At 53.1% G+C, this 22,294-nt stretch overlaps 1 protein-coding gene across 1 annotated transcript in view; it reads right to left on the reverse strand.

Moving 5' to 3' along the window:
- igf2r (insulin-like growth factor 2 receptor) overlaps nucleotides 1-22,294 on the reverse strand; it is a 31,920-nt gene that overhangs the window by 4,808 nt on the left and 4,818 nt on the right. Inside the window, exons 3-39 of the mRNA XM_083689009.1 lie at nucleotides 21,725-21,843; nucleotides 19,857-19,955; nucleotides 19,073-19,205; nucleotides 18,760-18,877; nucleotides 18,268-18,373; nucleotides 17,773-17,932; nucleotides 16,336-16,528; nucleotides 15,953-16,056; nucleotides 15,504-15,668; nucleotides 14,839-14,985; nucleotides 14,262-14,411; nucleotides 13,902-14,039; nucleotides 13,528-13,678; nucleotides 12,854-13,031; nucleotides 12,521-12,636; nucleotides 12,059-12,218; nucleotides 11,628-11,804; nucleotides 10,954-11,055; nucleotides 10,389-10,490; nucleotides 10,113-10,287; nucleotides 9,242-9,427; nucleotides 8,870-9,019; nucleotides 8,533-8,708; nucleotides 8,158-8,245; nucleotides 7,034-7,237; nucleotides 6,474-6,604; nucleotides 6,028-6,131; nucleotides 5,641-5,774; nucleotides 4,845-5,041; nucleotides 4,500-4,626; nucleotides 3,097-3,228; nucleotides 2,699-2,964; nucleotides 1,757-1,966; nucleotides 1,481-1,630; nucleotides 1,204-1,362; nucleotides 466-664; nucleotides 144-296 (exon numbers count right to left, since the gene is read on the reverse strand). Coding sequence (XP_083545135.1) covers nucleotides 144-296; nucleotides 466-664; nucleotides 1,204-1,362; nucleotides 1,481-1,630; nucleotides 1,757-1,966; nucleotides 2,699-2,964; nucleotides 3,097-3,228; nucleotides 4,500-4,626; nucleotides 4,845-5,041; nucleotides 5,641-5,774; nucleotides 6,028-6,131; nucleotides 6,474-6,604; nucleotides 7,034-7,237; nucleotides 8,158-8,245; nucleotides 8,533-8,708; nucleotides 8,870-9,019; nucleotides 9,242-9,427; nucleotides 10,113-10,287; nucleotides 10,389-10,490; nucleotides 10,954-11,055; nucleotides 11,628-11,804; nucleotides 12,059-12,218; nucleotides 12,521-12,636; nucleotides 12,854-13,031; nucleotides 13,528-13,678; nucleotides 13,902-14,039; nucleotides 14,262-14,411; nucleotides 14,839-14,985; nucleotides 15,504-15,668; nucleotides 15,953-16,056; nucleotides 16,336-16,528; nucleotides 17,773-17,932; nucleotides 18,268-18,373; nucleotides 18,760-18,877; nucleotides 19,073-19,205; nucleotides 19,857-19,955; nucleotides 21,725-21,843 — 5,559 coding nt within the window. The remainder of the gene's footprint in view (nucleotides 1-143; nucleotides 297-465; nucleotides 665-1,203; nucleotides 1,363-1,480; nucleotides 1,631-1,756; nucleotides 1,967-2,698; nucleotides 2,965-3,096; nucleotides 3,229-4,499; nucleotides 4,627-4,844; nucleotides 5,042-5,640; nucleotides 5,775-6,027; nucleotides 6,132-6,473; nucleotides 6,605-7,033; nucleotides 7,238-8,157; nucleotides 8,246-8,532; nucleotides 8,709-8,869; nucleotides 9,020-9,241; nucleotides 9,428-10,112; nucleotides 10,288-10,388; nucleotides 10,491-10,953; nucleotides 11,056-11,627; nucleotides 11,805-12,058; nucleotides 12,219-12,520; nucleotides 12,637-12,853; nucleotides 13,032-13,527; nucleotides 13,679-13,901; nucleotides 14,040-14,261; nucleotides 14,412-14,838; nucleotides 14,986-15,503; nucleotides 15,669-15,952; nucleotides 16,057-16,335; nucleotides 16,529-17,772; nucleotides 17,933-18,267; nucleotides 18,374-18,759; nucleotides 18,878-19,072; nucleotides 19,206-19,856; nucleotides 19,956-21,724; nucleotides 21,844-22,294) is intronic.

The raw sequence follows: 22,294 nt of genomic DNA on the forward strand, positions 1-22,294 counted from the left end.
CGTTAGATTAGACCAGGGTTAGGGTTAGACCAGGGTTAGACAACATCAACAACAACAACATTAACAACAACAACATCATCAACAGGGTTAGGGTTAGACCAGGGATAGGGTTAGGCCAGGGTTAGTGTTAGGCCAGTCTTTACCGTTGGCACAGAAGCCCCACCGCTGGTCCTTGTCGTAGTCGGCGGTGGTGGAGCACCACTCCCTCCCGTCTGTCCGCCCGTGGGTGGTGCACGCCGAGTACGACTTCTTCAGGAAGTTGAAGGGAAACACACACACTTCCTCCTTATCGGTCACTGCAGAGTCCAACAACAACATCAACAACATCAACAACAATCTGTTCATTCTCTACAGTGTAGTTTTTAGCTCAATGGGATAACACAGTCAGGTGGGTCAACACAGGAGACCCAGGGTTGAACCCTAATCAGGTTAGGGTTACCTGAGGGTCAGGGGTCAGTGACCTACCTGGAGGACAGGGGTCACCCCCTCCATACTTCATGATGACAGCCTGGTCCTGGTGCTGGTAGTCCAGGGTCATGGTCTGGCTGATCCCGTAGGACACAGCGCCCCTGGAGGACTGGAGACACACCGCGCTGCTCTGACAGCCGGGCTCTGACACCGAACCACACACACTGACACGGTACGTCTCCCCCGCCACCGGAACCTGAGGGGGAGGGAGGGGTGGAGGGAGGGGAGGGAGTGAGGAAGGGAGGGGTGGGTAGATGGATGGAGGGATGGAGGCAGGACGGAGGGACGGGTGGAGGGATGGAGGGAGGATGGAGGGACGGGTGGAGGGATGGAGGGAGGAGGGAGGGACGGGTGGAGGGATGGATGGAGGGATGGAGGGATGGATGGGTGGATGGAGGGAGGGAGGGATGGATGGAGGGATGGAGCGATGGATGGGTGGATGGAGGGAGGGATGGAGAGATGGAGGGAGCGATGGATGGAGCGATGGAGGGATGGATGAATATCATGTTTAACAGGGTGAGCAGCATTAGAAACAAACAAAGGGGCGACTGTGAATAAACACATTTTAGAAAAAAGTCAAGGTCAAGGTTAGAGGTCAGGGTCAGGGTTAGGGTTGGAGGTCAAGGTCAGGGTTATGGTCAGGGTTATGGTCAAGGTCAGGGTCAGGGTTGGAGGTCAGGGTTAGAGGTCAGGGTTAGGGTTAGGGTCAGGGTTAGAGGTCAGGGGTCAACCTACCTGGATCTCTCCGGACAGGGGTGAGAGGTCAAAGGTGAACTGCAGCTGTGAGTCGGTCAGTTTGCAGCCGTCCGTCTGAGTGGCGTCAGGACAGACCACTGGGGTTGCCCACTCAAACACGTACACACACCCCTGACGCCTCAGCATCTGGGGGGCGCCCTGCGGGGGGGGGGGGGGGGGGGGGGGGGAGGTCTCAGCATAACTCACTAAATCATATTCATTTGAGTGTATGTGTGAGTGTGTGTGTAGTTGTGTGTGTGTGTGTGTGTTTGTGTACCAGCTCCAGGCCTCTCTGACAGGTGAAGATGATGGTGGAGGAGTAGTTGAGGGTGAGGTCAGCGACACAGGGGGTGGAGCTCCTGAAGGTGATTGACACCTCGTTGGTCACATTGTTGAACTCTGGAGGAGAGGTGATTCTCCCAATGTCCTGGATGGAGGGAGGGAGGGAGAGAGGGAGAGAGAGAGGGAGAGAGAGATTATTCTGGTACTTTTTACAACTAGCGTACAGAGTGTGTGTAAGTGTGTGTGTGTGTGTGTGTGTGTGTGTTCTCACTATGGGGGGTCCGTCGTTGGGGTCCATACAGACGGCGGCCCCGGGGGGACATGTGACCCCAGGGATGGGGTTGAGGGGCTGGCACACGTTGATGTAGAAGTCTTGTGATTGGTCGCCCAGGTCGTCATCGGTGGCGCCATAGTAACCGGTCAGGTGGGTCAGAGGGGTCAGGTCGATCAGGGTCGACCCGTTCAGAACCGAACACTTGACCTGGACCAGCACCGGGACAGAGGTCAGAGGTCAGGTCAGAGGAGCGGTTTGTAGAGAAGAATAATAAAGTTTACAGACGTTTTTTTTTCTTTAGGATTTGCAATAACACAATAACAATAACACATGAAAAGAAGAAACCCAGTGGGTCCAGAAGCCTCCCCCAAATTTCTTTTTTTAAAAAGTATATATTAATTATAAAATTAAACAAAAGGTTACGGTATTGTTAATCAGAATCCCTGTCAGAACGTACGGACGCATAACAACACATCCCAACCTACGCAAGCCTGCTACACACACACACACGCGGTGGGAGAGCTGCGTATTCAGGTATTAACCAACACACACACACACACACACGGTTAGCAGCAGTAATCAGTAACAGTGTCTACTAAGCACTGCTGTGACATCATTGACCACATGACGTCAGAGGTTAGAGAGGCTGGTGTTTATATGGCACCTAGTCAAGGAGGAGGAGTGGAGAGTGTTTACCCAGTTAGAGAGTGTGTGTGTGTGCCTATGTGTGTATGCTTATGTGTGTGTGTGTGTGTGTGTGTATGCTTATGTGTGTGTGTGTGTGTGTGTGCCTGTCTGTCTGTGTGTATGCATATGTGTGTGTGCCTGTGTGTGTGTCTGTATGTGTGTGTGTGTGTGTGTGTGTGTGTGTGTGTGTGTGTGTGTGTGTGTGTGTGTGTGTGTGTGTGTGTGTGTGTGTATATGTGTGTGTGTGTGTACCTGCTGTTCACAGACGAGGGGTGTGTGCACGGAGAAGAAGTGTGTGCAGGTGTTGGGGTCTGTGTCCACCAGCACGGGCTTGGCCTCGCCACTCGGACCATGTGACCCGCACACGAAGCTGATGACGCTCTTGTGCGAGAGGGTGGGGCTCGCGGCGCAGGTGTCCCCGCCCCCGTAGGTCAGCTCCAGCACCTGGTCCAGGTATGACAGCTTCCTGTCGGCCTGACCACCGCTCACCGCACTCTGGACGTCCTTGATGCACACACCTGTGGAGACACACACACACACACACACAGGACACACATAGTTAAACATTTGCGCAGTTAAACATGTTAGCGTTCCCTCCCCTGCCCAGACTGTGTGTGTGTGTGTGTGTGTGTGTGTGTGTGTGTGTGTACCTGTCCCGGGGGCACAGCCTGAGTTGGTCACCTCTCCACACAGGTTGAGGCGGAGCATGGTCCTGGGGTGGGCGTGGTCGTACACGGTGTATCCTCCCTCCTGACTCAGAGGGTTCAGGTCAAACAGGTGGCCTGCAGACAGACAGACAGGCGTCATACAGACAGACAGGCGTCAGACAGACAGACAGACAGACAGGTGACAGACAGACAGGTATCAGATAGTGTGGCGGGAGGTGGCCTGGAGGTTCGAGAGGCCGGCCACAGGCAGGTCTCTGGTTGGATCCCCCCCCCAGGAGGGAGGTGGATGTGAGCTGGTGACTGGAGGGTTACTGGTTGGATCCCCCCCCCAGGAGGGAGGTGGATGTGAGCTGGTGACTGGAGGGTTACTGGTTGGATCCCCCCCCCAGGAGGGAGGTGGATGTGAGCTGGTGACTGGAGGGTTACTGGTTGGATCCCCCCCCAGGAGGGAGGTGGATGTGAGCTGGTGACTGGAGGGTTACTGGTTGGATCCCCCCCCCAGGAGGGAGGTGGATGTGAGCTGGTGACTGGAAGGTTACTGGTTGGATCCCCCCCCCAGGAGGGAGGTGGATGTGAGCTGGTGACTGGAGGGTTACTGGTTGGATCCCCCCCCCAGGAGGGAGGTGGATGTGAGCTGGTGACTGGAGGGTTACTGGTTGGATCCCCCCCCCAGGAGGGAGGTGGATGTGAGCTGGTGACTGGAGGGTTACTGGTTGGATCCCCCCCCCAGGAGGGAGGTGGATGTGAGCTGGTGACTGGAGGGTTACTGGTTGGATCCCCCCCCCAGGAGGAGGTGGATGTGAGCTGGTGACTGGAGGGTTACTGGTTGGATCCCCCCCCAGGAGGGAGGTGGAGGTGAGCTGGTGACTGGAAGGTTACTGGTTGGATCCCCCCCCCAGGAGGGAGGTGGATGTGAGCTGGTGACTGGAGGGTTACTGGTTGGATGCCCCCCCAGGAGGGAGGGGGATGTGAGCTGGTGACTGGAGGGTTACTGGCATCATATCTAAGGCTCCTACCACTGCCGTTGTGCCCTTGAGCAAGACACCTAACCCCTCACTGCTCCAGGGGCTGAATATGGCTGACCCTGTACCCAGAGCCCAGAGCTCTGTTCTCCCATAGGGGTGTGCACGTGTGTCCTCTCGGAGGGGGGGTGTGCAGTGCGTGTGTGTTGTCTCGGAGGGGGGGTGTGCAAAAATTACCACATTCCAACAATTGATGTTAATTGATTGCATGGCCAATAAACAGCCTTTGTTGCAGGTAGGCAGACAGACGGGTGTCAGACACACATACAGGCAGACAGATAGGTAGGCAGACAGACAGAGTGTGTGTGTGTGTATGTGTGTGTGTGTGTGTGTGTGTGTGTGTGTGTGTGTGTGTGTGTGTACCGGTAGCAGGGTTGGTGACCCTACAGTCCCCGTGCTGGGAGCTGTTGAGAGGACAGGCAGCAGCAGTGAACCAGATGAAGGTGTAGACACAGTCCTCTATAGCAGTGATCAGGGTGGGACGAGAGTCCTACACACACACACACACACACACACACACACACACAGGGAAGAAGAGGAGAAATACACAGTCAGTCTGTATACAGAGTGTGTGCATCAGTTCATGAGCGAGAGAGAGAGGTGTGTGTGTGTGTGTGTGTGTCTCTGTATGTATGTATGTTTGTGTCTCTGTATGTATGTATGTATGTGTGTGTGTGTGTGTGTGTGTGTGTGTGACCCCTCCCTCACCACTTTGTCCCGGTCACATTTGAAGCGTATGATGGTGCTCCTCCTCCTGCGGCCCCCGGGACACGCCCCCCCGTCTGCGTAGGTCAGGACCAGAACGTTCTGGTCCCAGCGGGGCGCCGACTCCGCCTCCCCCAGACTCACATACTCCTCCCCCTGCTTCAGACAGGACGCTGCGCCTGATGGACACTTCCACGAGCCTATCACAGGGAACGGGAGGGGTGGAGGGAACGGGAGGGGTTGTTTTCTTTAGACTGAAGGTTTTGATATTGAACGTTGTCAGAAGACCCATGCACGCGTGCGCGCGCGCGCACACACACACACACACACACACACACACACACACACACACACACACACACACACACACACACACACACACACACACACACACACACACACACACACACACATACATACATATCATGGAAACGCTTGACGCAGTTTTTAAAACTCCCATCTGGATTGTTTCTCATTGCTTCTATTAGAAGTATTACGGTAAAGATGGCCGACTTTGCCCCAACATTTGAACAGGCAGGTCTTCATAACCAACTCAGCACAGAGCTGTCAATCACAAAGCCTGTGTCCCGGGGGAGGCTGGCGGAGGCTGAAATCGGAGGACGGGCTCATTGTAACGCATGGAACGGAACGAGGAACGTTATCAAACACGTGTAATAATGCGTTCCGATGAGCCCGTCCTCCGATGTCTGCCTCCGCCAGCCTCCCCCTGCTGCGTTGGCCTGTCAGGACCCCCGTGTGTCGGTGGTGGTCTGGCAGGGCTCGGGGTGACTGTCCTCACCGGTCTGGTGAACCAGGGACTTGCAGACATTGATGTAGTAGCGCTGCAGCTGGTCTCCTGTAGTCGCCTCCACCACCCAGTTGCTAGAGTCCAGCGCCAGAGAGGACAGGTCGTAGGAGTTCCCCTGGCCATCGCTGACGGAGCAGACGGATAAAGCTTTTACAACTTTGAATCAGACATCGGAAAACCAGTAGGCCATCTTGGGGGAGGGGGTTGGAAGAAGAGGAGGAGGAGGAGGAGGAAGAAGAGGAGGACAAGGAGGAGAAAGAGGAGGAGGAGGTGAAGAGGAGGAGGAGGAGGAGAAAGAGGAGGAGGAAGAAGAGGAGGACGAGGAGGAGAAAGAGGAGGAGGAGGAGGTGAAGAGGGAGCTATTGAGAGAGTTGTTACTTGTAGGAGCAGCTGGAGGTCTTGACAGGTATGCAGGCCAGAGCCGTCCTCCAGGTGAACAGGTACGTACACTCTGCTGTCTCCTTCAGGAACTCTGGCGCCCCCTGGAGGTCAAACAACAACATCACAACACAGGAACACACTCTCCTGATGTCTGTGTCTGTAGGGATGATGTCTGTGTTCGTAGGGATGATGTCTGTGTCTGTAGGGATGATGTCTGTGTCTGTAGGGATGAGGTCTGTGTCTGTAGGGATGAGGTCTGTGTCTGTAGGGATGTAGAAATGTGATCAGATAGAACTTCAGTTCTGTTGACTCATTTCGAAGCTGACTCATTTCTATCTGAAGAGAGACATTAACTCACCGTGTGTGTGTGTGTGTGTGTGTGTGTGTGTGTGTGTGTGTGTGTGTGTGTGTGTGTGTGTGTGTGAATAGAGAGACTGACTGACCGGCTGCATGTCCTTGTGGCAGGAGAAGGAGATCTGTGTGGATCTGGTGTAGACCTTGTGACACGTCTCTCCCCCAGTGTAGTTCAGCAGGATCTGGTCGCCCACGTAGCTCAGGTTCTGGGACGCCACGCCTGTCAACAACAACAACAAACAAACAAACACACACACTTCAGAGGAGAGGAGAGCCAACGTCCATCAACAACTAACAAACCAGAAGCAAAAGGATCAAGAAAAAGAAAGAAAGTGTCTTAACTCCTTCAGCGCCGAAGGTGAATAAAGTCGCCGAAATTGTCAACGTTCTAGAGCGCCAAATGTGACTTTATTCAAATCAAATCATGTTTTATTTGTCACGTACATCCTTTACAGCCGTCACTGATGGCGTGAAATGCTTTGGAATGTTCACCGAATGCATCAATGACAATGCTTCATTTTGTAGCCAATCAGATGTTGTTGCTAGGTAAACACCACATGGAACACTCGGCTCTCTGGGTTGTGTGTGTTGTGTGTGTGTGTGTGTGTGTGTGTGTCACTCAGTTTGACAGGTTTGTTTTTCTCCATACCAGCGATTCTGTGGGTGCTTCCTTCCACCTGACAGGAAGAGACGGGGTCGCTTCCTGTGTCCTTGCAGACGCCTCGTTGCAGACCCCCGCAGACTGACAGATGGTACTGGTAGGACCCGCTGCGCACCACAAAGTCCCGCCCCCTCAGGGAGGACAGGTCAAACACGTACCCGCTCCTGGGGTCCTTCACCTGACACTTCTCACCTGGGGGGGAGGGAGGGAGGGGGGGGGGGGGAAGGTTAGCTTGAGTATGACATCCAAGCAGAACATTCTGTCCTGGACCATCAGCTCCGCCCTCCTGTACCCATAAGGCACTGCAGCCCCAACCAGAGTGAACCGTCCTCCTCTACGACCCTTCAGGGCGAATAGAGGCTGGAGGCTGGAGGTCAAATCGGAGGACGGGGCTCATTGCGATGCGTGGAACAGAATGAGGAATGGTACCAAACACACATTCCATGCATTACAATGAGCCCGTCCTCCAATTTCAACCTCCACCAGCCTCCCCTGGTAGAAAGACATACAGTTACGGCAGGTTTGAGAGCGTTTCAGAGTTGGGTCTCTCCTCCTCCCCCCTGCCTCTCCCTCCGTCCATCCCTCCTCCCCCCCTCCCCTCCTCCTACCCTGGGTCTTCCTGAGTGGACAGGCCTCCCTCCCTCCCCCCTCCCCTCCCTCCTACCCTGGGTCTTCCTGAGTGGACAAGCCTCCCCCCCTCCCCCCCCCTGGGTCTTCCTGAGTGGACAAGCCTCCCCCCCCCCCCCCCCCCTGGGTCTTCCTGAGTGGACAAGCCTCCCCCCCTCCCTCCTACCCTGGGTCTTCCTGAGTGGACAGGCCTCCCTCCCTCCCCCCTCCCCTCCCTCCTACCCTGGGTCTTCCTGAGTGGACAAGCCTCCCCCCTCCCCCCCCCTGGGTCTTCCTGAGTGGACAAGCCTCCCTCCCCCCCTCCTACCCTGGGTCTTCCTGAGTGGACAGGCCTCCCTCCCTCACCCCCCTCCTACCCTGGGTCTTCCTGAGTGGACAGCCCTCCCCCCTCCTACCCTGGGTCTTCCTGAGTGGACAGGCCTCCCCCCCCCCCCCCCCCTCCTACCCTGGGTCTTCCTGAGTGGACAGCCCTCCCCCCCTCCTACCCTGGGTCTTCCTGAGTGGACAGGCCTCAGACGTCCTCCACACGAACACGTATTCACAGCCGTCCTGCCGGTCGAACACAGGAGAGCCCTGACACACACACACACACACACACACACACACACACACACACACACACACACACACACACACACACACACACACACACACACACACACACACACACACACACACACACACACACACACACACACACACACACACACAATATGTAATGTCAACAGGTAGAATCTCACATATAGCCTCATCCCATTCAGTTGGACATTGAACACACACACACACACACACAGAGTACCACACGTTAGCTGACGTGGCCCTGGCTTTAGCTCGGAGGGCTATGGCGGCGTGGTACTCACGGGGCTGTCGTCACAGAGGAAGAGGATGCGCGTGGTGTAGCGGGCGCCCTGGCAGGCGTCCCCGTTCAGGTACACGATGCTGATGGAGCCGTCTGCTGCCACCTGCAGGCTGGACTGGATATAACCCAGGTTCACCCCCACGCCAGACATCATCCCACAGGCTCCCAACAGACCCGCTGGAGGGGGGGGTACATATATACACACACATATACATTATATATATATATACACATACACACACACGTTTGTGTGTGTGTGTGGTGTGGTGTGTGTGTGTGTGTGTGTGTGGTGTGGTGTGGTGTGGTGTGGTGTGGTGTATGTGTGTGTGTGTACTCACCAGGACAGCCCTGTACGGGAGGTAGAGGTTTACACACGTTGATGAAGAAGCTGCGTGTCTTGGCCTGGGCGCTGGTATCTATGGCGATCCACGGGCTGTCGTCGTTGTCCCTGGTCAGGTGACTCAGGTCGTACTCGTTACCCTGGGAATCTGCATCACCACGGCGACAATGATCATCAGATTACCATCATAAGGTCAAACTGAACATCAATACAATAACGTGTTAAAAACTCCATCATTACGCTCAGAGAGGGGGTCTTACCAGTCACCTGACACCATATTCTACTGTACTCTACTGTACTCTACTATATTCTACTGTATTCTACTCTACTGTGCTCTACTGTATTCTGAGGACATATGATTGGTTCTCACCGGTGACGTGGCAGTCGACGGGGGCGGGGGGGCAGGCCAGGGCGGTGGAGAACTCAAAGAAGACGTCGTGAGCCGTGTGGGAGGAGGAGCTTAGCTCCTCCCTGACCAGCCTCAGGGGGGCGGCGCCGGCTTGGGGGGCGGCGCCCTGGTCACACACGAAGCTGATGGTGAACGTGTTCCTGGTGCCTGGAGAGATTGACCAAAATACATCAAAACTTGTTACTTGTCTGTGATGTTACTTGTTTGTGATGTTACTTGTCTGTGATGTTACTTGTCTGTGATGTTACTTGTCTGTGATGTTACTTGTCTGTGATGTTACTTGTCTGTGATGTACAGGTGTCTACATTGTGACTTTGTCTGAAACATTGTCGTCCTTGGCTGCTGTCTCGGACCAGGTCTCTCTCTCAATGATACTAACCTGGATTAATAAAGGTTAAAACCTGGATTCATAAAGGTTAAAACCTGGATTAATAAAGGTTAAAACCTGGATTAATAAAGGTTGGATGAAATAAAGTAAAATAAAAATTGTCCAAACAAGTTCTGTACCTGTGGGCTTGTCCAGGGCTTGGGTTAGAGTCAGGGTTAGAGTCAGGGCTAGGGTCTGTACCTGTGGGCTTGTCCAGGGTTAGAGTCAGGGTTAGGGTTAGTGTTAGGGCTGGGGTTAGAGTCAGGGTTAGGGTTAGGGCTGGGGTTAGGGCTAGGGTCTGTAACTGTAGGTTAGGGCTGGGGTTAGAGTCAGGGCTAGGGTCTGTACCTGTGGGCTTGTCCAGGGTTAGGGTTAGGGCTGGGGTTAGGGCTAGGGCTAGGGCTAGGGTCTGTAACTGTAGGTTAGGGCTGGGGTTAGAGTCAGGGCTGGGGTTAGGGTGTGTACCTGTGGGCTTGTCCAGGTCTCCCTTGTATGTGAGTGTGAGCAGGCCGTCTGTGGAGTAGTGGAGGGTCCGCTCCACGCCCACCTGGTCCAGCGGCCGGCCCTCCTCCAGCTCACACCCGGCCACCGGCAGGCCCTGGTCCTCCCCACAGGCTGGCACGCGGTCACAGATGTTCACCTAGACACACACACACACACACAATCACCAACGCTGTGTGTGTGGGAGGGGGGGTGGGGTGTGTGTGTGTGTGTGTGTGTGTGTGTGTGTGTGTGTGGTACCATGAAGGTTTTTCCGTTGCCCTCGGCCTTGTAACCAGTCTTGGAGGCCAGAGGAAGCAGGTTGAACTCAAAGCCGGTGTTGGGGTCCACGACGGAGCATGTCTGTGACAGAGACACACACACACACGTGACGTCACACACCTAGCTAACACACACTCCAAATACGCTACACACCTAGCTAACACACACTCCAAATACGCTACACACCTAGCTAACACACACACCAAATACGTCACACACCTAGCTAACACACACACACACACACACACTCCAAATACATTACACACCTAGCTAACACACACACCAAATACGCTACACACCTAGCTAACACACACACCAAATACGTCACACACCTAGCTAACACACACACACACACACACTCCAAATACATTACACACCTAGCTCACACACACACACACACACACACACACACACACACACACTCCAGAAACACCTCATCATTCCTCTGCCTGTCGTCTTAGTGTAAAGTATTTAGACTTTGTGAAGCATCTTAAATCAGGTGTGACTGGTGCGGTGTGATCTGCGCGTCGCCGTGGTAACGTACGTTGTTGGTGTCGTCGGCGGTCCTGATGGCGCAGGCGGCCGATGTCTGCCAGTTAAAACTCGCCGTGCAGTTCTGGAACATCAGGAACTGGGGGCCCGACGACTGGACACACACACACACACACACAGATACACTGTCTGCACTCTGATGTGTAATTGTATGAACTGTGGTTTCATATGAATCAGGATTTCCAGATTTAACTGGAAATTTAACCTCTTGCGTTAGGGTTAGGGTTAGGGCTGGGGCTAGGGTTACGGTTAGGGCTAGGGTTAGGGTAAGGGCTAGGGCCGGGGTTAGGGTTACTCACCACAGCTCCCCTGGAGCAGACCAGGTGGATGGCGGTGGTGTAGTGGAGCTGGGCTAGGGTTAGGGCCAGGGCAGGGGTTAGGGCCAGGGCAGGGGTTAGGGTCAGTGCTAGGGTTAGGGCCAGGGCAGGGGTTAGGGTCAGTGCTAGGGTTAGGGGCAGGGCAGGGGTTAGGGTCAGTGCTAGGGTTAGGGCCAGGGCAGGGGTTAGGGTCAGTGCTAGGGTTAGGGCCAGGGCAGGGGTTAGGGTCAGTGCTAGGGTTAGGGCCAGGGCAGGGGTTAGGGTCAGTGCTAGGGTTAGGGTCAGTGCTAGGGTTAGGGTCAGTGCTAGGGTTAGGGTCAGTGCTAGGGTTAGGGCTATGGTTACTCACCATGGCGCCCCTGGAGCAGACCAGGTGGATGGCGGTGGTGTAGTGGAGCTGCTGGCCCTCTGATTGGCAGTCCGAGCCGTCGCTGAACTCCAGCAGAAGGCGGTTCCTCGCCTCGATCTGGGGACCCCGCTTAGCCACGCCCAAGTTGGCGATAGACACGGTCTCTGATACGGTGCCCTGAGAGGGAGAGAGAGAACAGTGACTACCTCTGAGAGAGAGAGAGAGAGAGAGAGAGACAGACTCAGCACCTGTCGTCCAGCATTAGGACAGGCTCACCACATGCAAAACAAACTAAAACAAACAGCCCCACTAGAGGGCGCTGGTGGGTGACTGACCTGCAGAGAGAGAGGAGAAGAGAGAGAGAGAAAGAGAGAGAGAGAGGGGGGGGGGAGGAGAGACAGAGAGAGGAGAGAGTTTGGTGGTTGTCTGACCTGCTGAGGTTCGTACTTCATCTGGCAGACGGACGCCTGGCGATCGCAGCCCGTTACCATGGTGAGGGGCCGGCACACGTTGATGTAGTACTTCCTGAGGTTCTGGGGGTGCTGCAGGTCCGTCACATGCCAGTTCTTGGCCATGCCCACCCGGGACAGACTGGAGGGAGGGAGGGAGGGGAGGGGGGGGGAGGGAGAGAGAGAAGGAGGGAGAGAGGGAGGGAGGGAGAGAGAGAGAGTGAAGAGTACAGAAGAGGGCTTGCTTTTTGGGGGTCTCTGGTTTGGTGTTAGTGTTAGATCATATTGACATCACATCTATGGTGTTAGATCATATTGTTTGTATTGTATTTATTGTGTATATTGTTTAGTATTTGTGTATATTTTAATATATTTGTCTATGTAAAAAGTGCTATACAAATAAATGTGATTGGTTGGTTGGCAGGGCCGTGCAGGTGAGCGTACCTGGAGAGGTCGTACTGCTCCAGAGTGTCAGGGTCCGTCACCACACACTCCTGGGGTCTGTCAGGGCAGGCGTAGCTGGTGTACCACCGGAAGTTGTAGGTGTAGTTGTCCTCTACCTGGAGGACCAACCACACAGGGAGGGAAACAAGATTACCTTAAACATGCCTGCCTGTCCGTCCATCCGTCCATCCATCCACCCATCCACCCATCCACCCATCCATCCACCCACCCATCCACCCATCCATCCATCCACCCATCCACCCATCCCTTCAGCCACCCACCCCTCCTCCTCCCCCTCCCTCCCTCCCTCCCTCCCTCCCTCCCCAGGCGTACCTGGAACTCGGGTCTCCCAGCGCCAGCCTCGCGGTCGCAGAGGAAGGAGATGAGGGTGGAGCGGAGCGTGTGCTGCTTGTTGTTGTACTGGGAGCCGTTGCTGTAGGTGAGCTGGATCATCCCGTCATAGTAGGACAGCTGGGAGTCGAACCCTCCCAGACTCCACGAGTTAGACCCACTAGAGATAACCACCATGACAGAGTTAGACCCACTAGAGATAACCATGACAGAGTTAGACCCACTAGAGATAACCACCACGACAGAGTTAGACCCACTAGAGATAACCACCATGACAGAGTTAGACCCACTAGAGATAACCACCATGACAGAGTTAGACCCACTAGAGATAACCACCATGACAGAGTTAGACCCACTAGAGATAACCACCATGACAGAGTTAGACCCACTAGAGATAACCACCATGACAGAGTTAGACCCACTAGAGATAACCACCATGACAGAGTTAGACCCACTAGAGATAACCACCATGACAGAGTTAGACCCACTAGAGATAACCACCATGACAGTTAGACCCACTAGAGATAACCACCACGACAGAGTTAGACCCACTGGAGAGAGAGAGAGATAACATCTCTGAGGGTAGTGACTGACCTCTGGTCCACCTGACTGTACCTATAAGAGGTTTGACCTCTAACCTCTGACCTCTGACTGACCTCTGGTCCACCTGACACGCCCCGGCGTTGGGAGGACAGTTGGCGGCGGTGACGGAGCCGCAGATGTTGATGTAGTATTCATAGACGCCATTGGACATGTTGTAGAAGCCTCCGCCAGGCCTGGTCAGGGGGGAGAGGTCGAAGGAGAACCCTGGAGGGAGGGGGGGAGGAGGAGGGAGGGAAGGGGAGGAGGGGGGAGGAGGAGGGGGGGAGGAGGAGGGTAGGAGGAGGAGGAGGAGGAGGAGGGGGGGAGGGAAGGGGAGGAGTGGTTATAGTGACAGAAAGTTGATTCCTACTGTAGTAAATTAAATGGCTAAAGACTGTGATGACACGCCACCCCCCCCCACCCCCCCCCCCCACTCTGAGGGTCCTACCAGCCTGGGGGTCCTCCACCTTGCAGTCATCCCCCTGCGTCTTGGCCAGGACGCAGGCAGCGGATGTGTACCACTCCACCTCGTACACACACCCGTCGCTGGACACACTCCGCACCACGGGGGCGCTCTCCAGGTCCCCTGGGGGGGGGGGGGGGGGGGGGTTAGGGTTAGGACCACCAGAACAGCTAGATATCATCTAAATCTAATATTTATGAAGACAAAATCAATGTGAGAGTAGACAGACAGGTGGCGCTAAAACAGCTGTTCAAGCATCACTCTCTCAACACTCTTTAACCACAATACAAAGCCCTCAACACTCATCCATCATCCATCATCCATCCCTCCCTCCCTCCATCTCACCTGGTTTGCATTTGAGGGTCATGATGGTCTTGATGTTCATGTTCTTCCTGCAGGCGTCTCCCTCTGTGTAGATCAGTCTGAGGTCGTTGGTCTCGGTCCTCTGGGGGGAGGACAGGAACCTCCCCAGGCTCACCGCCTTCCTGTCTTTGTCTGGAGGACAGGAGGAAGAAAGGAGGAACACATTCTTTAGAAGAGAGCCAACCAGGTACAAAACAGTGAAGACTAGTTTCCCCAGACCCAGATTAAGACCCAGGTGAATTCACAACAGAGATTCTCTGTTTAGTAATCCAGGAGCAGGCTTAATCTAGGTCCACAAAACTGCTGTCAAATAAATCCTAAACAAGTTCTAGACAGTAAGGGCTGATTTCCCAGACCCAGATTAATCCTAGTCCTGGACTGAAGACCGTGTTCAGAAATGCTTAATCTGTGTCTGTGAAGCCACCTCTAGAACATCTCTCTGTGGGAGATGGGAACGGCATGACGCAGCAATAACTACATTATTAATTCATCCATTCATTCATTCATCCATCCATCCATCTTGCGTTTAGTATCAGAGTGATCGACCAATCAGGCGTACCGACGGCGCAGACGGCAGCGTGGTCAGGACAGGCGCTGGTCGCCCCCTGCTGGAGGACCTTGTGACACACGTTGACGTAGAAACGCCGTGGGTCAGTCTCCGGGGCGTTGGCGTCCACCGCCTCCCAGTCCTGCGCCCCCTCAGACTCTGGGGGAGGGGGGGGGGGGGATGGGGGGGGAGAGACAGATTCATGAATTCATAGATGGAGGTCAGATACAGTACCGGTATCTACCGGTGGAGGCTGGTGGAGGTAGAACTCGGAGGACGGGCTCATCGTAACGGATGAAACGGCACGGATCCATTCCGTGCATTCCAATGAGCCCGTCCTCCGACTCCTACCAACACCAGCCTCCCCTGGGGGACACCACCACCAGACCAGATCCGGATCAAATACACGTCAAATACTTGAAAGTATTTGAGGAGCGACTGGTTTGGTTTGGAGTTTTCGTACTATTGTACTATGATGGTTACATTTTCTTTAGCCTTTATTTTTATGAAACACAATCAAGAAAAAACAGACGTCCTCACAGACGTCCTCAATCAAAAGGTTAAGCCACCCGAGCAGCACCAGAACAACCAACTCAAACCTTCTCAAGTGTCTGACCCATATTTGACCCAGGTCTGACCCGGGTCTGGCCCAGACTAGAGGTACTGCTCCATCCTACCTGGGTAGCGGGTCAGAGGTGAAAGGTCATAGTGCTTCCTCTTGTCAGTGACCCGGCAGAGCAGATCCTCCTTCTCCTTCACGCAGGCGAACGCCGTCGGCCAATCAAAGTAGTAGGTGCAGTCAGTCTCCCCGGCGAACACCGGAGAGCCCCGCCCATCTCTGCCTGGGGGTCAAAGGTCAAACGACGTGTTATGATTCAGAGATGGATCATCTTTGTTTTTAATGACTATTGAATGAAACCATCTTTAAGTTAAAGGGACACTTCACCGATGTTTAACCTCATATTGACAGTGTCTACAGAATGTGAACACTCCATGTCATCTGTACTAGGGTCAGGGTCTTCTGGGTCAGGGTCAGGGTCTTCTGGGTCAGGGTCTTTTGGGTCAGGGTCAGGGTTTTCTGGGTCAGGGTTAGGGTTAGGGTCAGGGTCTGGGTCTGGGTCAGTACCTGCGGTCTTGTTGCAGGAGAAGTTGATGATGGTCATCCGCTGGAAGCCTGAGCTGCACCTGCTGCCGTCTGGGTAGATGAGGGTCAGGTCCCCATCAGAGTACCTGTCACAGGAGGGAGGGTCAGGGGGGAGGGTCAGGGGTGGGGGGGTGTGTGTGTGTGTGTGTGTGAGATGAGGGTCAGGTCCCCATCAGAATACCTGGATACCACAGGAGGGAGGGTCAGGGGTGGGGGTGTATGTGTGTGTGTGTGTGTGTGTGTGTGTGTGTGTGTGTGTGTGAGATGAGGGTCAGAGAGAGACAGAGAGAGAGAGAGAGACACAGAGAGAGAGAGAGACAGAGAGAGAGGGAGAGAGACAGAGAGAGAGGGAGAGAGAGAGCTACCTGAGTGTTTGGTTCTGGTATCTCCCGGCGATCTTGTGGACGTCTCCGGTGTCTTTGATCTGACATGAGGACACGAAGCCCCTGCTGTCTCCACATTCCCCAGCCATGACCCCCCCACACACGTTCAGGTAGTACACGTAGCTGTCCTTCCCATCGCTGCTCCTAGCCTCCGCGTAGTACGGGTTCTCTCCAGCTACACACACACACACAGAGACACACACACACACACACAGACACACACAGACACACACACACACACACCGCATTGTTGACCAAATACTGAACATAAGGTCTTTATCTAGGGGGACTACGTTTAAAAAATGCTGTACTTTCTAGAAAAGAAAAAACGACCACATTGAATTAAAGCTGAGAATCTCTACTTTGACGTCATTATTGTTGGAGTGGAGAGCTAAAAGTAGACAGAATGTTTCCTCTTTCCAGTCCTGTATTTCAATGTCCTTCATGAGGAACAGGCTCTGACTGGCATCAAAAGTGGCATCCTGAGAAGGTTATGATTACTCCTGCTCCATCCAAACAGAACATGGTCTAAAGTTAGGGTTAGGGTTAGGGTTACCCTTACAAATTGGACAAAGGTGCCTCATTTCACCCTAAAAAGTACATTAGACCAGAGGAACTAACGGAGACTCTGACGACAACTCTGCATCCTGTGAGAACAAGGGTCACATGATTACTCATATCTCCACTTCTGGTTATTTTACTAAATATATCTCTGAACTCCTCCTCATGATGAACAGCCTGGCGCTGGATTACGTTATTAAAACCTGACTCAAAACATACCTCTAAAACTGTGTGTGAGTGTGTGTGTGTGTGTGTGTGTGTGTGTGTGAGGTGTGTGTGCTTGTGTGTGTGTGTGTACTCACCTGTGAGTGTGAGTGTGTGTGTACTGACCTGTGAGTGTGAGATGAATGTGTGTGTGTGTGTGTGTGTGTGTGTGTGTGTGTGTGTGTGTGTGTGTGTGTACTGACCTGTGAGTGTGAGGTGAGTGTGTGTGTGTGTGTACTGACCTGTGAGTGTGAGGTGAGTGTGTGTGTGTGTGTACTGACCTGTGAGTGTGAGATGAGTGTGTGTGTGTGTGTGTGAGTGTGTGTGTACTGACCTGTGAGTGTGAGGTGTGTGTGTGTGTGTACTGAACTGTGAGTGTGAGGTGAGTGTGTGTGTGTGTGTGTGTGTGTACTGACCTGTGAGTGTGAGATGAGTGTGTGTGTGTGAGTGTGTGTGTACTGACCTGTGAGTGTGAGGTGTGTGTGTACTGAACTGTGAGTGTGAGGTGTGTGTGTGTGTGTGTGTACTGACCTGTGAGTGTGAGGTGTGTGAGTGTGTGTGTACTGACCTGTGAGTGTGAGGTGTGTGAGTGTGTGTGTACTGACCTGTGAGTGTGAGGTGTGTGTGTGTGTGTGTGTGTGTGTGTGTACTGACCTGCGAGTGTGAGGTGAGTGAGGTCTATGTTGATGTCGTGCTGCTGGTTGGTCAGTGTGCAGGTGTGACTCTCCAGGTAGTCACGGTGACAGGCGTACTCCGTCACCCACTCCACCTCATAACGACAGTTGGTCTTGGCGGTCATCTTCGGCTCGCTGCCCTGGGGGGAGGGAGGGAGGGAGGGGGGAGGGAGGGGGGAGGGAGGGAGGGAGGGAGGGGGGAGGGAGGGGGGAGGACAACGTCAAACACACAGCAGGAAGAATAAGAGGAAGAGCTGCTGATGTCATCACATCTCTCTCTCAAATATTTCTCCAACCTCAAAAACGTCATGTTTCCTTCCTCTTTAAAGACAACAGTCACATGAATCACGATACTCTACCTGAGTTCTCTCTCTCTCTCTCTCTCTCTCTCTCTCTCTCTCTCGTTTATTTTCCTGTGTTACTGTTTTGTATGAAGTGTTGATTGATTGATTGATTGATTGACGGTTCCTCTCACCTCCTGTCTGCGTGACGGACAGATGAAGGTGATGGTGACAGCGGGGGTGTGGCCATGGCAGAAGTCAGGAAGACTCTCAGACGATCCCTCATATCGCAGCCTCAGTCTGAGGGAGGGAGGGAGGGAGGGAGAGGGAAATCAGCAGATCTGTCAGTCAACACTTCTCTGGGGGTCGATACCCTGAGGTTGACAAGGACGACACTCAGCGATTAGCCAGAGGTTAGCATTGCCTGTGTATGTCTATGGAGAGGTTAGCATTGCCTGTGTATGTCTATGGAGAGGTTAGCATCGCCTGTGTATGTCTATGGAGAGGTTAGCATCGCCTGTGTGTGTCTATGGATAGGATGGCTACTGCTAGCTGTTAGCATCGCCTGTGTATGTCTATGGAGAGGTTAGCATCGCCTGTGTGTGTCTATGGATAGGATGGCTACTGCTAGCTGTTAGCATTGCCTGTGTATGTCTATGGAGGGGCTAGCATTAGCACGGCGGTACCTGTCACTGGACAGCAGCTCTAGCTGCTGGGAGGGCAGACCCATGTTGAAGGACTCTTTACTGGAGCTGCTGGTCAGACAGGCAGCAGAGCCCTCAGCACAGGTGCTGCCTGGTCGGTCTGGGGGGGGGGGGGGGGGGAAGAAAAGACAAAATAGAGCACAACAGAATTTAGGTAACAGCCTCTGAGGTAAATTCTCTTCTGCTTTGACCCGTGACACTGGAATAAAAGGCAGGGGAGGCTGGTGGAGGTAGAAATGGGAGGACGGGCTCGGTGTAATGCGTGGGAGGGCGTTTGATGCCTTTCCTCACTCACTCAGGCTTCTGCAGACGTTGATGTAGAAGTCCACCTGGTCGTCAGCGTCGTCCACCAGGTAACCGTCAGAGAGTCTGATCAGAGGGTTCAGGTCGTGCTTCTTACCGTCAGCATCAAACACGTAGCAGGGGACCTGGGGGGGCAGAGGGAAGAGTCAGGGAGGGGTGTGAGGGGGGGTAGTGGGGGGTGGAGCAGAGAGAAGAGTTTGGACATGACAAGTATTTCATCCTCTTTTCTGAGCAGGAAAGGATGAAGCAAAACATAGATAAAAAAAATTAATAACTAATGCTTTAAAAAGGAATGTCTCTTCCATACAAGGCTTGAGTTATGTCACCAGAACACACAACCGAAGCCCTGTGTCAAATCGCAGAGACATTTCTGTTCAAACATTTCTGTTTCTATTGATGTTCTTCTTCCTCCTCTCCTTCATTCTGTTATTCAGACGGCTGCTTTTCTGAGAAGTCATGTGACAGAGACATTTCCCACCGTGAGTGTGTCATATACGCCCCCCCCCAATGTGGCTTCACACTCTCCCACTGACACACACACACACACACACACACACACACACACACACACACACACACACACACACACACACACACACACACACACACACACACACACTCCCACTGACACACACACACAGACAGACAAACACACAGCAGAGAAGAGGAGGTTAAATGTGGCTTCACACTCTCCCACACACACACACACACACACACACACAGACACACTCACACACACAGGCGGGTCAGCTTGACATCAGGACTGAGAGCCGTACCTCTTTATGTGGCTTGAACCTGTCCTGTCTGCAGGCTGCGTACGTCCTCCACTCAAAGTAGTGAACACACTGAGACACCGTGACGAACTCTGGAGTGCCCTGGGGGGGGGGGGGTAGAGGAGCAGGAGGTGGGGGCGGGGGGGGGGGGGGGGGGCAGAGACATGGGATTAGTGTGACAAGGAGGCCAAAAACAGGATTCTTCTCTCTCTCTCTCTCCCCCACTCACTCACACACACACACGACAACTAGGCCAAAAACAAGATTCTTCTCTCACACACACACACACACACACACACGACAACTAGGCCAAAAACATGATTCTTCTTGTCACAATGATAATTGTGATAATCGGGTTGATTCACTTCCTCAACAGAACAGAACAGAACAGAACAGGACAGGACAGGACAGGACAGGACAGGAGGGGACCAAACAGAACAGAACAGGACAGGACAGGACAGGACAGGACAGGACAGGACAGGAGGGAACCAAACAGAACAGAACCAAACAGGACAGGACAGGAGGGAACTAAACAGAACAGAACAGAACAGAACAGAACAGAACAGAACAGAACAGAACAGAACAGAACAGAAGATAATAGAACAGGACAGAGCAGAGCAGAGCGAGAGATTGGAACAATGTTGTCTGAAGGATCATGGCTCAGTGCTGCAGGAGAAACAACACAGGTCATAGGTCATTGTTCAGAGACCTCCTGTATCCTGATATACGACCCATCAACTCTGACATGGCGTTATCAGTGCCTCTGGAGGAACCGGCTGGCATGATGGCGGTTGTGTTTGTTCAGCGCCAACGTTACACCTTCACGACAAACAGTACCCTGGTCACATGGTCACCAGGGGAGGCAGACAGAGGCGGAAATCGGAGGACGGGGCTCATCGTAATGCGTGGAACGGAATGAGGACGGGCAAGGAGGCCTGCGATTGGACAGCGCTGACGGAGAGAGCACTTTAACTGACCAATAGCACGCAGCGGATTAACAACACACACCCATCACTCTGTGGTCTGTTTGGGAGAGAGCCCACGAGGGGAACAAGTCCATTTCATCTCACCACTCAAACACTAAGAGCTTCAGAGGATAAATTCTCCTCAGACTGAAACATTTAGTGCACATTTCAGCTTCTCAACAAGAAAGTGCACATTCATCATTCTCTGTTCGGTTTGAGGGGGGATTTAGAACAGCGAACATCTCCGACGCAGATTCATCTCAGCACCAGACACGGAGCTGGAACATCTGAAACCCACAGCGTGGTCTGACAGGAAGTGTTCAACGTTCTGCCAACTCTGTTTCCATCGCTAACCGACATGAACATGACTCACAAGAGAAGACAGCTGCTACTGTCAGGACTAACCATGGTCTACTACCAGTTACTACTAGTTAAAAGTCTTGCTGACTAGTCTCACCATGGTCTACTACCAGTTACTACTAGTTAAAAGTCTTGCTGACTAGTCTCACCATGGTCTACTACCAGTTACTACTAGTTAAAAGTCTTGCTGACTAGTCTCACCATGGTCTACTACCAGTTACTACTAGTTAAAAGTCTTGCTGACTAGTCTCACCATGGTCTACTACCAGTTACTACTAGTTAAAAGTCTTGCTGACTAGTCTCACCATGGTCTACTACCAGTTACTACTAGTTAAAAGTCTTGCTGACTAGTCTCACCATGGTCTACTACCAGTTACTACTAGTTAAAAGTCTTGCTGACTAGTCTCACCATGGTCTACTTCTAGTTACTCCTAGGTAAAGTCTTGCTGACTAGTCTCACCATAGTCACGACTACTAGTTAAAGTCTTGTTGACTAGTCTCACCATGGTCACTACTACTAGTTAAAGTCTTGTTGACTAGTCTCACCATGGTCTTGCCACACTGGAAGCTGATGCTGGTCTGGAGGTTGTTGCTGCTTCCGGGACACTTCTGAGAGCTGCTGAAGTCCAGGACGCCCTCCGTCTCCTTCCTCATAGACAGCTCTCCTGCAGAAACACACAGAGGAGGAAACATTCAGCTAGACGCCCCCAGAACACAGGCCTAACAACAACACCTTCTAAAACAATGGCTTGTCCTGGTTTTTGTTTCCAGATAAAACATATGCAGATAAGAACGTGGGCCTCGCTGATCCATTATTCACAGCCGTGTTTATGGTTTTCCTTCTGCTTTGCTTATTCCAGACAAAAAAAAAAAAACTAAAAGCACAAAACAGACAAATATTGGGTAGACAAAGAGCTTGCAGGGAAAATGACATGAACTCCTAGCTGTGTTGAACATGAACCAAAGAGAATCCAGCAGTGTGAGGACCATTCATCCCTTCACACAGTCGACTGCCCGGAGAAACAGCCCAACCAGCTCACTCAGACGTGAACGTTTCCCACCAGTGAAGCAGCAGTTGATTAATGCACGTTTCAACCCCACAGCCTCTCCCTACAG

This window comes from Argentina silus (genome assembly GCF_951799395.1).
Source record: "Argentina silus genome assembly, chromosome: 17".
NCBI classification, from domain to species: Eukaryota; Metazoa; Chordata; class Actinopteri; order Argentiniformes; family Argentinidae; genus Argentina; species Argentina silus.